The sequence below is a fragment of the Saimiri boliviensis genome, chromosome 6, assembly GCF_048565385.1.
Source record: "Saimiri boliviensis isolate mSaiBol1 chromosome 6, mSaiBol1.pri, whole genome shotgun sequence".
Lineage (NCBI taxonomy): Eukaryota > Metazoa > Chordata > Mammalia > Primates > Cebidae > Saimiri > Saimiri boliviensis.
Window position 1 is genome coordinate 125,239,362 of NC_133454.1, and position 15,599 is coordinate 125,254,960.

Here is a 15,599-nt window from a genome sequence, read left to right on the forward strand (position 1 = left end):
AGCCAGCTAAAGACAGTATTAAACTCACATATATTATTATTAATTCTAAATTTAAATTGACTAAATCCCCCAATCCAAAGACAGGCAATTTGAATAAAAAACTAAAACCCATCAGTATGCTGCATCCAGATCCATCTCACATTCAAGGATACACAAAGACTCCAAACAAGGGATGGAGAAAGATTTACTAACCAAACAGAGAGCTAAAATAAATAAATAAAAAGCAGAAGTTACAATTAAGCAACAAAGATCAAAAGAAGCAAAGAAGGACATTATATAATGATAAAAGGATCAATGCAACAACAAGAAGAGCTAAAGATCCTAAATATATACGCACCCAATACAGGAATACGCAGACATACAAGACTTATAAAGAGACTTAGACTCCCACATAATAATAGTGGGAGACTTCAACATTAATATTAGACAGATCAATGAGACAGAAAATTAACGATATTCAGGACTTGAACTCAGATCTGGAACAAGTAAATGTAATTAACATTTATAGAACTCTCCACTTTATATATACAAAATATACACTCTTATCAGTACCACATCATATCAACTTAGAAGTTTAAACGAAATGTTGGTTGGCTCCTTGTTTGTTATTCTCTTCCCTCATTTTCTTTTATGTCTCCATTATTAAGGACAATTATAGGCATACCCATATTTAGACTGCATTCTAGCCCGGGCAATAAAGCAATACCCCTATCCTCTCTCCCTCTTCCTCTTTCTCTTTCTTCCTCTTCATTATTCTTTTTCTAAAAAAAAAAAAAAAAAAAAAAATGTACATTCTAGTAGGGCATAGGGATAATAAACAAGATAAAGAAGTGACGTGTAGATCAGATTCGATAGTGATAAATTCAAAGGGAAAAAAAAAGAAAGTACATCAGGGCTACAGGAAGCTGGGAGCAGAGTGCGGACAGACTGCAGAGAGGAAACAGAGGAAAAATGGAAATGTTCCATATTTGTCTAAACTCAGCCAACTGCACAGTGAAATGGGAGGTACTCAAGTTTACCGCAGCAAAACTGATTAAAATATATAAATTTGTAAATGTGATCATCTTATACCTTCAAATACACATAATAGTTAAAATATTACAATACACGTTTCCTTCTTGTTTGTTTGTTTTGAGGCAGACTTTCTCCCTTGTTGCCCAGGCTGGAGTGCAATGGCGCAATCTCCGCTCATCGGAACCTCTGCCTCCTGGTTTCAAGTGATTCTCCTACCTCAGCCTCCTGAACAGTTGGGATTACAGGCATGCGCCACCACACCCAGCTAATTTTGTGTTTTTAGTAGAGAGAGGGTTTCACCATGTTGGTCAGGCTGGTCTCAAACTCCTGACCTTAGATGATCCACCCACCTCGGCCTCCCAAAGTGCTGGGATGACAGGCGCGAGCCACCTCACCCGCCCTCCTTCTTGTTTTATAACAGCTTAGCCGAACTAGCAATACAATACATATTCTGTCTCCTGCTTTCTTTCTTTCTTTTTGAAACAGAGTCTCATTCTTGTCTCCCCCAAAAAAAAAAAAAAACAGTGCTTGGGCCAGGCGAGGTGGCTCACACCTGTAATCCCAGCACTTTGGGAAGCTGAGGCGTCTGGTTCACCTGAGGTCGGGAGTTCAAACCAGCCTGGACAACATGGTGAAACCCTGTCTCTACAAAAAAATATAAAAATTAGCCGGGCATGGTAGTACATGCCTATAATCACAGCTACTCAGGAGGCTGAGGCAGGAAAATCACTTGAACCCAGGAGGCAGAGGTTGCAGTGGGCCAAGATTGTGCCACTGCATTCCAGCCTGGGTTGACAGAGTGAGACTCTGTCTCAAAAAAAAAAAAAAAAAAACAAAAAAAAAACCAGTGCTTTTTTAGCGTTTTAGCTGCTACAGAAAAAAACCTTGTACAATTAGAACATAGTTTATTCGTAAGCAGGGGGCAGGGGAGGCAGAGCATGGAGTGGGGGCCCTGTATGACTTAACCCTTGCCTGGCATGGCCTTAGGTCCTGTTTACCATTTGGTATCTTATTGCTACACAGTCTGTTCTGTCCATCTCATGATTCCTATTTTGTTCATTCATGCCAGTGGGTTGTGTCTGAACCATAAAGGGATAGGGTATAACAAGTTGCATCTGACCTTTCAGCCTGTCAAGGCCAGGAACTTTTTTCTAGGGTCCCCTTGGCCATGAGGGAGTGCCTACTCAGTTGGTGAGGGTTTCGGATTTTTAGTTTACATAACTAATTTAATAATCCAGCGCATTTGTTACAGTGCATCAAAGTGAGATTATGACTCAACTATTTAGCACCTCCTTCTCAACATGTACTTCCCCAACTGTCATGGCAGAGGGAGAGGGGGCTGGAAAATTGAGCATTGGCAATGGCATATTTTGCCCCAAAACTGACCCCCTTCACATTTCATTAGCCAGAGCTGGACTTGTAGCCAGACCTGCCTTGGAAGAGGCAAGGAAGGGTATGTGAACAGCAGCAATGTCCACACAGGTGGACAAAGTGACCCATGTGACTTTGGTTCCCTCTTTTTAGGAAGAATTTTTGGTTGTACTTGGACAGTTACAGGCGTGCTGCTATAGATCTTCAGGAAGCTGAGATGATGAGCAGCAGTGTGTGATGCTGAGGACACAGAAGGGTGGGGTCTAGGAGCTCTCTCAGGAGGGCTCACTCAGCGCCATCCTGCTTCTTGGTGCCTCCCTAGGAGCACTGAGAAGATGCCAAACTAAAAGCTTTTACTCCAACATTGCTTAGCCAAGCCACGAACATACATGCCCTCTGATTCAGCAATTCTGCCCCTAGCATGTATCCCAGAGAAAGTGTTACATAGGTCCACAGGGGACATCTAAGAATGGCTATTGCAGCACAGTTCTGGTTGGCAGGGGAGCTGAAGGTCATCTGGTGTCCAATACTGGAGGAGTGGATGGATAAAATGGGATGGATGCACAGGTGGGCAGAGAGATGGGTGAAAGGATGGCCAGTCCTCACATGGATCAGTTACCTTACTGTTAGGCTAAGGATCAGCATCTGTAGGCAAAAAGATTCCCTTGCCACTGGGGTTCTGTGAAAGAGAGAAATGGAGTCCACTAATGAGATGTCCTTTGAAGGATGTGGACGGAGGAAACAGGGCCAGGGCCATTTGCCCTGTGGGCCCAGCCTTGGAGATGTTCAGTTCTTCTGCAGCAGCATCAGGCTTCTGGCTTTGCGGGTGTCAGGAGGCACAGGTGGCAGTCCCACCCCACGTGCCAGGGCCCAAGCCCAGTTTCCTGAGTGCTGAGAAGGGGTGGATGGCAGGCAGGACAGTATGTTCTGATCTCAGCTCCAGTGGGAGCTTCCTGGAGGTGGCTTCTCCAGACTTCCCCTGGACTTTTAAGTACCCTGATTCCCTCAAATCTCTTTCTGCCAAAAACAGCTGGAGAAATTTGTTTCCTGAAACTGACCCCTTCCTGATTTGGAAATCACTTGCCGAGGTGACAAAGCAAGTTACTGCCACATATCAAGTTTGAGACAAGCCCCCTGACTTGACCTATAACACTCCCACTGTCCCAGGCCTGGTTCCCTTTTTTTTATTTTTTTATTTTTTTATTTTTTTTTATTTTGAGACAGAATCTCACTGTCACCCAGGCTGGAGTGAAGTGGTGCGATCTCGTCTCACTGCAGCTTCTACCTCCCGAGTTCAAGCAATTCTTCTGCCTCAGCCTCCTGAGTAGCTGCGATGACAGGCACATGCCACCACACCCGGCTAATTTTTGTATTTTTAGTAGAGACCGGGTTTTGCCATGTTGGCCAGGCTGATCTCGAACTCCTGGCCTCAGGTGATCCAGCCACCTCAGCCTCTCAAAGTGCTGGGATTATAGGCGTGAGCCACCACACCCAGCCCAGGCCCATCTTTCTTCTGGCCTGCCCCAATCAGGAGGATCAGGAGGGGTAAAGCTGTCCCATGGGGAACCTGCGGCTGGCAGCCCAAGAGGCAGGGGCAGCAGAAGAGGGCAGAGAGGGTTGGGACCTTTGTGGCCCTGGCTGAGGTCTGCTCTGGTGACGTGATAATGGAAACCTGCTTCCAGATGACTAAACAATTACCAACCAGCTGGGTGACCTTAGGAAAATCACTCAACCGCTCTGACCTACAGATTTCCTCATCTGCGGGGCCCTGCAGAGCTGTTGCAAGGATGAAATGAGGCAACACATGTGCCTGGCAGCAGAGCTGGCCCCCACACAGATGAATCCTGTGTTTGGACGTTTGGGGGAAAAAAAAAAAAACAAAAACTACAGGAACTAGTTCTTCTTACCTGGGAAGATTCCTAAGCACAAATTAGGTTTCTTAGGGGCTGAGATTAGAAAAAGTTTAGTCTTAGCCGGGCGCGGTGGCTCAAGCCTGTAATCCCAGCACTTTGGGAGGCCGAGGCGGGTGGATCACGAGGTCAAGAGATCGAGACCATCCTGGTCAACATGGTGAAACCCCGTCTCTACTAAAAATACAAAAACTAGCTGGGCGTGGTGGCGCGTGCCTGTAATCCCAGCTACTTAGGAGGCTGAGGCAGGAGAATTGCCTGAGCCCAGGAGGCAGAGGTTGCGGTGAGCCGAGATCGCGCCATTGCACTCCAGCCTGGGTAACAAGAGCGAAACTCTGTCTCAAAAAAAAAAAAAAAGAAAAGAAAAAGTTTAGTCTTAACCCCGATCATGTGGCTCCCTCTCTCAGCCCTTGAACTTTACTAGCAGGCCCTTCCTAGAGCGGGATCCAACTGGCAGAGCTTGGGAAGCTCTCTCCTTGGAGAAACTACCTGGCCACCACAGCCTTTCTGTTTCTGGCTTAGGCCCCCTGTCCTGCCCGGCCTGAGCTCCCTGGGGTAGGGACCCTGCAAACCTTGGTGTCTGAGAAGTGCTGGCTTGGCAGGGTGTGGTGGCTCTCACACTAGTAATCCTAAGAGTCACCTAAGCCCAGGTGTCGGAGACCAGCCTGGGAAACAGGGAGATCCCAACTGGGCAAAAATAAAGTGATGGCTCACACCTGTAGACCCAGCTACTCAGGAGGCAGAGATGGGAGGATCACCTGAGCCTGGGAGGCAGAGGCTGCAATGAGCCCTGATTGCAGCCTGCACTCCAGAGCACCAGAGCGAAATCCTGTCTTTAGCCCCCACTAAAAGAAAAGAAAGAAAAGTACTGTCCTCTAGCTCCAGCCCCTTCCTAAATCACTAAGCAGCCTTGAGCAAGGCCAGACCCTCTCTGGGAAGCAGAAAGGAGATTTTGCCCCTGCCTCCTGGGCAGGGACCCTGGAGAGCACTAGTGTGTCTGGCTGAGACAGAACTATGTAACTCTGCAGTCCTGGGTTCTGTCTGGGGGCCTTCCTGGGGCCTATGACCCTACTACAGTTTGAATGCTCATCCCCTCCCATGCTCATGTTGAAACGTAATTGCCACTGTAACAGTATAAGACTTAGGCCCCTTAAGGGGTGATCAGGCCACGAGGGCTCTGCCCTCCTGCATGGGCCCAGGCTGTTATCTTGGGAGTGGGTTTGCTCTCTCCCCTCACTCTTGTCATTCTGTCGTCTATCATGGGATGATGCAGAAGGGTTCTCGCTGGGCTCTGGGCCCTCAACCGTGGACTTCCCAGCCTCCAGAGCTGTGGGCCAATACATTTCTGTTTATTATACCTTACCCAGTCTCAGGTATCCTACTAAAGCAGCAAAAACAGACTAAGACCCTCACCCCTATGAGCCGCTCCCAATCAGGGCCCAGAAGAAAACGAGCCAGCGAGGGCATTGGGGAATGCAGGGTTTTGGGAAAAAGAGCCACAGGAGTGTGCCCTGGCCCCTACAAGGGCCACAGTCCTGCCCCACCTGGCCTCCTGGGGCTCAGATGGCAGCCGCCAGCCCTCGGAGGTAGTCCCCTACCAGGGGCAGCACGGCCCAGTCATCAGTCCGCAGGGCCACAGGCACTCCATCTGCCTGGGCCGCCTCCAGCCGCAGCAGCAGCTTTGAGTCCGGGGGAAGGTGAATCGCTACATAGTAGCTGGTAGGGGGCTGGGCCACCACCACGAAAGGTTCCAGGTGGCGAGACACCAAGCCCTCCAGGCCCTGTGGCCCAAGCGGACACCACACACGACTCTCAGCACCCTCTGGCAGGCAGGAATCCCAGAGCTCCTCAAAGAAGCCCAGACCGGCCCCCTCTGGTGGCTGGGGGAAAGGCAGAAAGAGGTCAGCAAAGTTCACGAACAGGGGTGGCAAGTGGACATGGCACGTGAGACCGGTGGATGTAGTGTAAAGGGCGTGGACATCCAGCCGTGTTGGGGCTGGGCGTCGGGGCTGCAGGGGCAGGAGCAGAGGGCGGGCAGGGCGACCAGGACACAGGCAGGGCACATGGACAGCCCCTAGGGGTGCATATAGTTGTCCTTCCACACGGAAGCGCAGCTCCAGAGAGTAGATGGGCTCCAGCGCCTCTGGCAGGAGCTGCAGCACTGGGAGTGGGCCCTTGACCTCATGGGACCCCACGCTCAGCCGTATCAGGGCCGGGGCCTCCTGCACCATCAGTGCTGCCACAAAACCCTGGTTCTCGGCCACCAGTGAAGAGGCCAGTGCAGGTGCGGCAAGGGAGGGGCCCAGGGCCACCCCCAACTTGGGTCCTGCCAGGTGTGCCAGGAGGATGTAGTAGAGTCGGGCGTGGTCACGCCCATCAGGGTCCTCCAGCTGCCTGGCCAGTACCTGCAGCAAGTCGACCAGGCCACCCCCCACCCCTGCCCGCAGCAGTGCCCGGCAGACCTGCAGCAGGCCCTGCTGTAGGTCCCAGCTCGTGCAGTGGGCAGCCGCAGCCTGTAGAAAGTTGAGGGTAGCACTCTGGGCATCTCCATCTGCCACCCTTGCCAGCATTTGCAGGTGCCAGCAAAGAGCTTCATCCCTGCCCGGCCTGGACACCACCTCCTGCCGCAACACCACCTTCAGGGGCTCCCTCAGCTCAGGGCCCACGTGATCCAAGAGGTCCACAAAGTGGGGAGCCAGCATGGGCCGGGCTCGGTACAGCTGGGCCAGTCCGTGGATCAAAGGCGTCAGCACCGTAGGCTGCCCAGCCAGGCAGCGGGCAACCAGGTATGAGGCCTGGAAGCAGAGAGTGGCCAAGGCCCGGGGGCCCCCTTCCAGGGCTGCCCTCTGCCACAAGCTGGCCAGCAGCTCTTCCAGGTAGTGCCCTGGGCTTGGAAGCTGGCCTTTCTCCTCCTCTTCTTCGTCTTCGGCACAGAGCAGGCACAACAAATGCAGGCGGGCCAGGAGGGCCATCGGCTCATGCAGCAGACTGGGCAGGAGACCACGGCATAGCTGGGGCCCTAGCAGCAGTGGGGCGGCCTCCTCACCCACGGGGCCGAGTGGACAGTTCTCAGGGAAGCTCAGGAGGCAGTGCAGGTAAAAGAGGTGGGTGGACAGAGGCAGAGCAGGGTGCTGGGCAGCCAAGGTGAGCCGGCGGAGCAGCAGCGTTTCATCCTGCGCTGTGAACAGGGCCTCACCGAAGGCCGCCTTGAGTGCAAGCACTGCGTGCATTAGTGTCAGCTGTGCTGTGCCTAGCAGCCGTACCAGCTGCGGCTTGAAGAGTGCTGGTGGCTGTCCCTGCAGACCCCGCAGGGCCCAGCCCAGCAGCCACAGGAGCTGGGCCTGGGCCACAGGAGTGAGTAGATAGGAGGTGTCCAGAAGCTGGGCCACCGCAGCCCGCAGCTCGCGCGCCTCCTCAGGGTTGTGCTCTCGTGCTGTAAGGCTGCACTCCCCCTCTCCCTCCTCAGCTACCGGCCAGCTGGGTGCCTGGGGCTGAAGGTGTCCATCGCCCTCCTCCACCAGTGTCCAGTCCCAGGGACCACCCCCAGTTGGGGAAACTCTAGCCGTGAGCAGTGCCCCCAGGCCAGCCCCAGCCCGGGACTGGAGCACCAGGGTGTTTCGCAAAGCAAGGGACAGCAGCAGGCTGAGCGGCTGGACAGGGCCCTCCTGCCCCAGCAGGCCCCGCAGCAGCCCCAGGGAGCCCCCAAGCAGCCCGGGCTTGCAGCTCTCTAGCTCTCGCAGGCACTCGCAGGCGGTGGCCTGCAAGGGACGCTGTTCCGAGGCGGGGACAAAGCCTCGCCCCAGATCGCTGCCCACGGCCAGGCCGAGAAGTAGGGGCAGAAGCCGGCAGGAGGCGCCCGAGGTGGGGCCTAGCGCGCCGCCCACCGCCAGGGCTGTGGTGGCCGCCAGCAGCAGGGGTCGGCGGAGAGCTGAGGGCCGCGGGGGTAGGAGGACCAGGGTGTCCAACAGGGAGGTGGCAGCCACCTCGGCCGCAGAGGCGTCGGGCCACAGCTGGGCTGGGTACTCCAAGCTCAGGGCCAGCAGGGAAACCTGGATGGGGGATTAGGAGGGAATCACGATGATGAGGTTCCGGACGCGGCGGGCTGGGGTGACCCTGCGGGCCCGGGCAGGCGACACGTAGGGGCCTACCTTGGTCTGTTCGCTCAGCTTCTCACTCCTCAGGTCGCCCAGCAGGTCGCGACCCAAATCCTCCGCCTCGGGACCTGCCATGAAGGCGGACGGGCTGGCCCGGAAGGCCCCCAGGCGCTGGGCCCAGACCTCCCGGCTTAGGGGCCCCATGGTGAGGCGCGCGGGTCCCTGCGCGCGGGAGAGGGAGCCTCAGGCCGCGGCCGCCAGGAGCGCGGGGCCCGCCGCCGACCCCAAGGGGCTGCGGTCACCCCTGGCAGCCGCGCAGATGCCGGCGGGACCCGCGCCCTGCTCCCACGGTGAAACCAGGGCTCTCCGGGCCGACGCCGGGGTTCGGCGCCTGGGCCCCCGCGGGACAGGAGCGGGGAGGGGGGGGCGGGTGCGTGCCGAGAGCTCGTTAGGCCGCCGCCCTCTCGCCCGCGGCTCGCAGCGAAACCACAGCGCCGCCCGGGCCCCCGGCGCCCGCGGTAACGGGCCGCGCTCGTCGCCTGACTCAGCCGCCGCGGGCGCTCAAGCCGGCCGGCTCCTTCCGGGCTGGCTGCGCGGGGCGGGGCGCGGGGGCGGCCGGGGCTGGGCGGGGCGGGGCGTAACGGGGCCACCGCCTCCCGCAGGTGCCTACTCGCCGGTTTCGCGGGGGCTAACTGTCCCGCCGCGCGGGCCCCCGTCCCAGAAACTGCCGCAGGCCCGGGCAGGAAAGGCGGAGGGGAGTGAGTCGGGCGGCGGAGCGGGGTGAGCCTGGGCCCGCGATCCCGGATCCCGAGGCGCGGGGCTGCGATCTCGCGGCCCTCTGCGGACAGCGGCCCGGCCCTACCAGCGCCCGCCAAGCCGCGCAGGGCGGCAGCCAGCGCGCTCCCCGCAGGCGCCGGGGCGCACCGCACCCTGCGTCGGACGCACGGCCCCGGGGGGCGTGGGCGCGGGTCCTGGGGCTCCCGGAGTGGCCGCTGGGGGTTAGCAAGGTGCGGTCGCAGGGCGCCCGCAGGAAGGGCGCCCCAGCTGAACCGGTCGGGCGGGCGCCGCAGGGCTTGGCTTCGCTTCCCTGACGCCTGCCCAGGCCCCCCACCCGCTCGGCTTGGGGGCGAGGAGCCGGCGCCGCGGTCTCGGCCCCTCCGGGAGCTGCTGACCTTTGTTTGCTGGAGGCCGCGCTGGCGGCCCGCAGGGGTCGTGACGGCGAGGGCGGGGCAGGGCCCTAAGTCGAAAACAACGGGATCCATACTCGGGAAGTGCGGGCTGTCAGGGCCTGGCCGGTCACGGGGCTCGAGGCACGCCTAGTGATGGGGAAAACAAGGCCCGCGAGGAGGGCGTCCTTGCCAACCGAGACTTGGGGCCAAGCAGGGCCGGAACCCAGCACTCCTGACTTCAGTGGGCTGGATTCTGGCTGTTTGGGGGTGTTCGGGGGATCTGGGCCGCGGTCTCTCCCAGGCCAGAGGCCCAGGTTGCAGGTGCCCCACAGACCACCGGTTTCCAGGGCACAGAACGCCGGCGCCCAAACCCCACCACCCACCTCTGGCTCTAATTGGCCGCTTTGAAGATGAAACAGGCCTGAGCCCCCATGCAAGGCACTGCCAACTGGTCTCTCCCTACCCCATCCTGCTCTAGATGGGAAAGTTGAGGGGTGTGGAGAGTGCCAAAAAGGAGGCTGTCTGGGTGCCCTTGGGGACGGAGAGATAGGGACCCACCCAGAGGGACAGGTCCAGCCAGAACGCCCCGTCCTGGCTCCTCTGGGCCCTGGCTCCACAGTTGACTCACAGGCGGCAGTCCCAAACCACTTCCCTCTAGATGCCTCAGTTTCCCCATCTATAAAATGGGAGTGACAACTCCCACCCAAGAGGCTGTGGGGTGAGGCAGCCTGGCTAATTAAACCCAAGATGAAAGAGGGCAGGATGAGAGCAGCCCTGGGGAGGGGAGGCAGCCTGCAACAGGAGCCAGTCTGGTTTCCCTGTCTGAGCCCAGAGGGTGCTGGTAACTGCACATCCCCGGCCCTCCCCACCCTCACGGAGTGGTTATTAAACCCCTGGCAGAGTTGAGGAGACAGGCTTCCAAGGGTCGGGAGGCCTGGCACTGGCTCTAGCCCCCGGCTCAGCCTCTGACAGCGTGGCCTCTACCACCTCCTGCCTGAGGTTTGGCTTCTTGGGGCTGAGGGAGGAAACCCACCGATGGTCTCCAATACTGCAATGGATGAATCCACATTGACTCACTGAGGCTCACAGCAACCCCAAGTACCAAGGGTGGGTACCAGTCACAAATGAGAAAAAGGAAGCCCACGGAGGCGCAGTCACTGAGTCACAGAGCCCCTCAGAGTGGAGCCTGGACTTCCACAAACAGCCCCTTGCTTCATCTGACCTGGTCCTCCCCCCACGCCACGTACCCTTGGCCCTCTTGGGTGTCCAGGTGCCTGGGTGGGCCTTGTTCTCACCTGTCTGCTTCCCTATGGGCGGGTGGTGCTGGCTCTGTCCCTGGCAAAGCCAGGCATGATGCTGAGCTCAGTCCATCATCAGACTCACCCAGGACAGCAACATCCCAGCCGAGGGCCCAGGTGTGGGCCACTGCCAGATGCTGAGCTGGGAATTCCCCGCTCCATGCCCTCCCTCATTTCTCCTTCTCCTGCTGAGTTTCAGTCCTCCCCATGCAGCCCAGCTGTGGGCAGACACTAGACACGAGGCTTGGAAAAAGGAAAGTCAATTTCCCAAGGGGTCCTGAGCCTCAGTTTTCTCATCTGTAAAATGGAGCTACAACAAACACACCCTCACAGCACTGGGTGATGAGGATACAGGAAGGCTTAGGGAAGAACAAGCCGATAGGCAAACCCATGGAGATAGAGCAGACAGTGGGTGCTGGGCCGGGGGGAGGGGAGACAGAGTGACAGCCAATGAGTAGAGAGTTTTCTTTGGTGTGATGAAAATGTTCTGGGATTTAGTGGTGATGGTTGTACAGCTCTGTGAGATTACTAAAAACCACTGAATTGCTTACTTTATGAAAGGGTGAATTTGATGGTATATGAATTATATCTAAATAAAGCTATTTAAAATGGTGTTTAAAAAGAGGACCCACCCCAGACCAGCAGAGGCACAAAAAGCAAAAATAAAATATAAAGGCCGGGCACTGTGGTTCACGCCTGTTAATCCCATCACTTTGGCAGGCAGAGGTGGGCCTATAACAAGGTCAGGAGTTCGAGACCAGCCTGGAGTATATGGTGAAACCCCATCTCTACTAAAAAATACGAAATTTAGCCAGGCGTGATGGCACGAGCCTGTAGTTCCAGCTACTTGGGAGGCTGAGGCAGGAGAATTGCTTGAACGGAGGAGGCGGAGGTTTCAGTGAGCAGAGATCCCACCACTGCACTCCAGCCTTGGCATCAGAGTGAGACTCCATCTCAAAAATTAAAACAGAAACAAAAAATAAAAAGGGGTCCCTCAAGTTCAGAACTTGCACTGGTGGGGAGGAGAATCAACAATAAGCAAGGACAAAACCAAAACGCCATGGAGTGAAAGTTGTGGCAAAGAAAACAGAATAGGGTAGTGGGACAGAAGTGGTGGGGACAAAGATTTAGCTGGGGTGAACAGAGAGCCCCTCACAAGAGGGGACAGTTGGTTTAAACCTGAACGAAGAGAGGGAGCCAGTAATCCAGTAGGGAAAAGTGTTCCAGGCAGAAGGCGCAGCAGGAGGAGGGGCCAGAGCTGGGAACAGGCCAGGGCCTGTTCAGGGGATGCAGGAACCAGCAGTGTGGCTGGCACACAGGGACCCAGCTGGGAGCTGGGAGGTCAGCGGTGGACACAGCATGCCAGGCCTCAGGCTCTCATTCCAGCTGCAGTGAAGTCATTGGAGGATGTGAGCTGAGGGGAGGCCTGGCCTGGGTTTTAACAGCACCTCAGGTGTCGTGGTCGACCTGTGTCTCCAACCTTGGCTCCCCTACTCTCTCTTCCCCTCACTGTCCAGCCAAGTTGCGTTTGGGTTCGTGGCACACACCCTAGGCTCACTCCTGCTCTGGGGTCTTGGCATCAGCAGTTCCTTCTGCTGGTCATGGACTTCCCTGCTCTTCACAGCTGGCTCCTCCCTCTCATCAGGCCTCAGCACCCCCACCCAACACTATCATGCTCTCCCATCAAATGCTCTGCCTGCGTCTTATGCTTATGCTTACATGCTTTCCTATTTCTTTGTCTGCTTTGCTTTGTAGAATCTCAGTGCCTGGCACACAGCAGGTGCTCAGGAATTGTTGACTGAATTAAGGGATGAATAAACGACATCTAGCTGGCACTGTGCTAGGTGCTGTGGTGATCAGAACAGAAGGCGCCAGCCTTCATGGAGTTCACAGTCAGCTCTGCCTTTCCCCACCATCACATGCATCATCTGTCTCCAGAGCTGCCCGTGAAGGCAGCCACACCACACACCACGGCCCGTGGGTCACACCTAACCCACGAAGGTGTTTTGTTTGACTCATTCTATGTTTTCAGACTTTTTGGTTAGCTGGGTGTGGTGTCAAACATGTGTAGTCCCAGCTACTCGGGAGGCTGAGGCAGGAGGATAACTTGAGCTGGTTAATTCCAGATTGTACCACTGTGCTGCAGCTCAGGCAAGCTAGTGAGACCTCAACTCTTAAAATTATTATTTTTTTTAAATTGAGCTAACATTTAAAACATTAGTTTTCGGCCGGGCGCAGTGGCTCATGCCTGTAATCCCAGCACTTTGGGAGGCTGAGGCGGGTGGATCACGAGGTCAAGAGATCGAGACCATCCTGGTCAACATGGTGAAAGCCCATCTCTACTAAAAATAAAAATAAAAATAAATTAGCTGGGCATGGTGGCGTGTGCCTGTAATCCCAGCTGCTCAGGAAGCTGAGGCAGGAGAATTGCCTGAACCCGGGAGGCGGAGGTTGCGGTGAGCCGAGGTCACGCCATTGCACTCCAGCCTGGGTACCAAGAGTGAAACTCTGTCTCAAAAAGAAAAAAAAAAAAAAATTAGATTTCATTTACAGATCTGCACTTCTAGGGTCTCTTGGAAAATGGAAAGCTGTGGCCACGTGGGGTTTGTGTACCTGAGTGACAGGATTGTGACTTCCTTTTATTTATTTATTTATTTATTTATTTTTTTTTTTTTTTGAGACGGAGTTTCGCTCTTGTTACCCAGGCTGGAGTGCAGTGGCGCGATCTCGGCTCACCACAACCTCCGCCTCCTGGGTTCAGGCGATTCTCCTGTCTCAGCCTCCTGAGTAGCTGGGATTACAGGCACGCACCACCATGCCCAGCTAATTTTTTGTATTTTTAGTAGAGACGGGGTTTCACCTTGTTGACCAGGATGGTCTCGATCTCTTGACCTTGTGATCCACCCGCCTCGGCCTCCCAAAGTGCTGGGATTACAGGCTTGAGCCACCGCGCCCGGCGTGACTTCCTTTTAGATAGGCACATTCTTCCCAGTTCTCCTACTCTGTTCCCTCCCTGACAGTCAGGGTCTGTTGTCTTTTATCACCGAATTTGTAGTATTGACTTCCCATATCTATGTCTCTACCAAAAGTTGGACTGTGAAAGGTGAATGGGTCACAGGAGTCAAGAAAATAGGATATTCATTCATTCAACAAACATTTACTGATCACCCACTTTGTGCCAGGCACTGCCGGAGATGCCGGGCTATAGGAGTGAACGGCATGGACAACATTGCCTCCCACCTGGGGCCCCATTCCACACCTTGTAACTCACTGTGCAGCGAGAGTTTCCCTGGCCAGCTTCACTGTACTTCCTGGACTTCTGGACACTGGAGTTGCTACCCTGATGTCAAAGACTGCTCCTTGAGTCTAGGGACATCTGTGAAGACTTCCCATAGTATCCACTGAGCACCCACTGTGTCCCGGCCCATTTGGGCTTGGCACAACAAAACTTCTCAGTATTTGTTGAATGAATAAACTAAACGCACCTCTCTCCTAGACAGACTGTGTTTAAGGTTGTTTCTCCTGGATTCACCTCAAAAGATAGGCACATACCAGGTGTTCGCTTAATGTCAGTTGAACTAGAAGGTCTGGCGGGGATCAGAGTGAAGGTCACAGCCCTTGGAAAGGCAGGGAAAGAAGCAAACATGAACGCCCCGTCCCTGCCCTTAAGTAGGTCAGCTAGTGAAGAAAGCCCAGCCACCGCCAAAGTGTCAGGATGACAGTATGGGCTTAAAGGAGGCCTCCGCGGAGCGGGGGCATCCCTCCTCGTGGGCCTGGGGCCTGAGCCATTATGAGTGGCTGGCGGCGGAGGTCCCAGGCTGAACCTCAGCCCAGCGCAGACCATGCGGAGGAAGATCTCCGCAGTGGCCGCAGCAAGGGAAAGGCTGAGGTCTGAGGTCCCCCGCCCTCCGCGCTCCACCAGCCTGGCTGCACCTGAAATCCACCTATTTGGACAAGGAAGAGAGTTTTGAGGGTGCATAAGCCCCAGTGGCCAAGATGCGGGGATGTGCCGGGCGCTCAACGCCCTCCGCGAAGCCTGTCCCGGCAGAAGGCGGGCTGTCCGCCGGGTACTCGGCCGCGCGGCCCGCGCCTCCCCACACACCTGCCGGCGCGCTCCTGCGGCCCTGCGTGCCGTCTCGTAGGAAGCCGGTGCTCAGCAAACACCTCCCCGGCTGAGCCACGAGTTCCTCAGCCGGGCCTTTGGGATCCCGCGCCGCCTGGGCCCAGGCCCGGTTCAACAAGTGCGAACCGGGCCGCCAGTTCCCGCCCGGCGGCTTCGCGCCTCCGCAGGAGCCTCGGGCGCGCCGGGTTGGGCCGGCCCCAGTTGGACGAGTTTCGTGTCATCACCCGTGGAGCGTGCCAGCGCCGGTGCAAATAACGTTGCCCCCTCCCTCCCTGCTCCGCTCCCTCCGAAACTCCGGTTTGCAAACGCCAGCACGCCGGGTTGGGAGGTCCCGCCGGGGCCGGGCTGGCTGCGCAGCCGGGGGCTGAGTGCCAGGCGCCCGCCCCCTGCCCCGCCCGGCCGCCCCGCCCGGGCTACGAGGCCACCTCACCCGCAGCGGAATGGAAACCGGTTCGACAGGTAACAAATAGGTGGGTTGTCACCGTTATTTCCCAACGCATGCGCCGTCGCTCCCCCGGCCACTCCAAGCTAATTAGATCAGATCACCGCCCCCCGCCCCCCCCCCCCGCCCCAGCCACCAACACACAGCGCCGCGAGCCAATAAAGCGTGAACCCGTCCG

The 15,599-nt window shown here is 56.3% G+C and overlaps 1 protein-coding gene across 1 annotated transcript; it reads right to left on the bottom strand.

Annotated features, from left to right (window-relative positions):
- Positions 1-750: 750 nt before the first annotated feature.
- On the bottom strand, positions 751-8,947 carry AP5B1 (adaptor related protein complex 5 subunit beta 1). Its single transcript, XM_003937708.4, has 2 exons — positions 8,444-8,947; positions 751-8,344 (listed from the first exon to the last, which is right to left on the bottom strand). Exons 1-2 carry the CDS (start codon positions 8,591-8,593, stop codon positions 5,855-5,857), a joined length of 2,640 nt encoding a protein of 879 aa, XP_003937757.2. The 5' UTR covers positions 8,594-8,947; the 3' UTR covers positions 751-5,854.
- Positions 8,948-15,599: the final 6,652 nt, after the last annotated feature.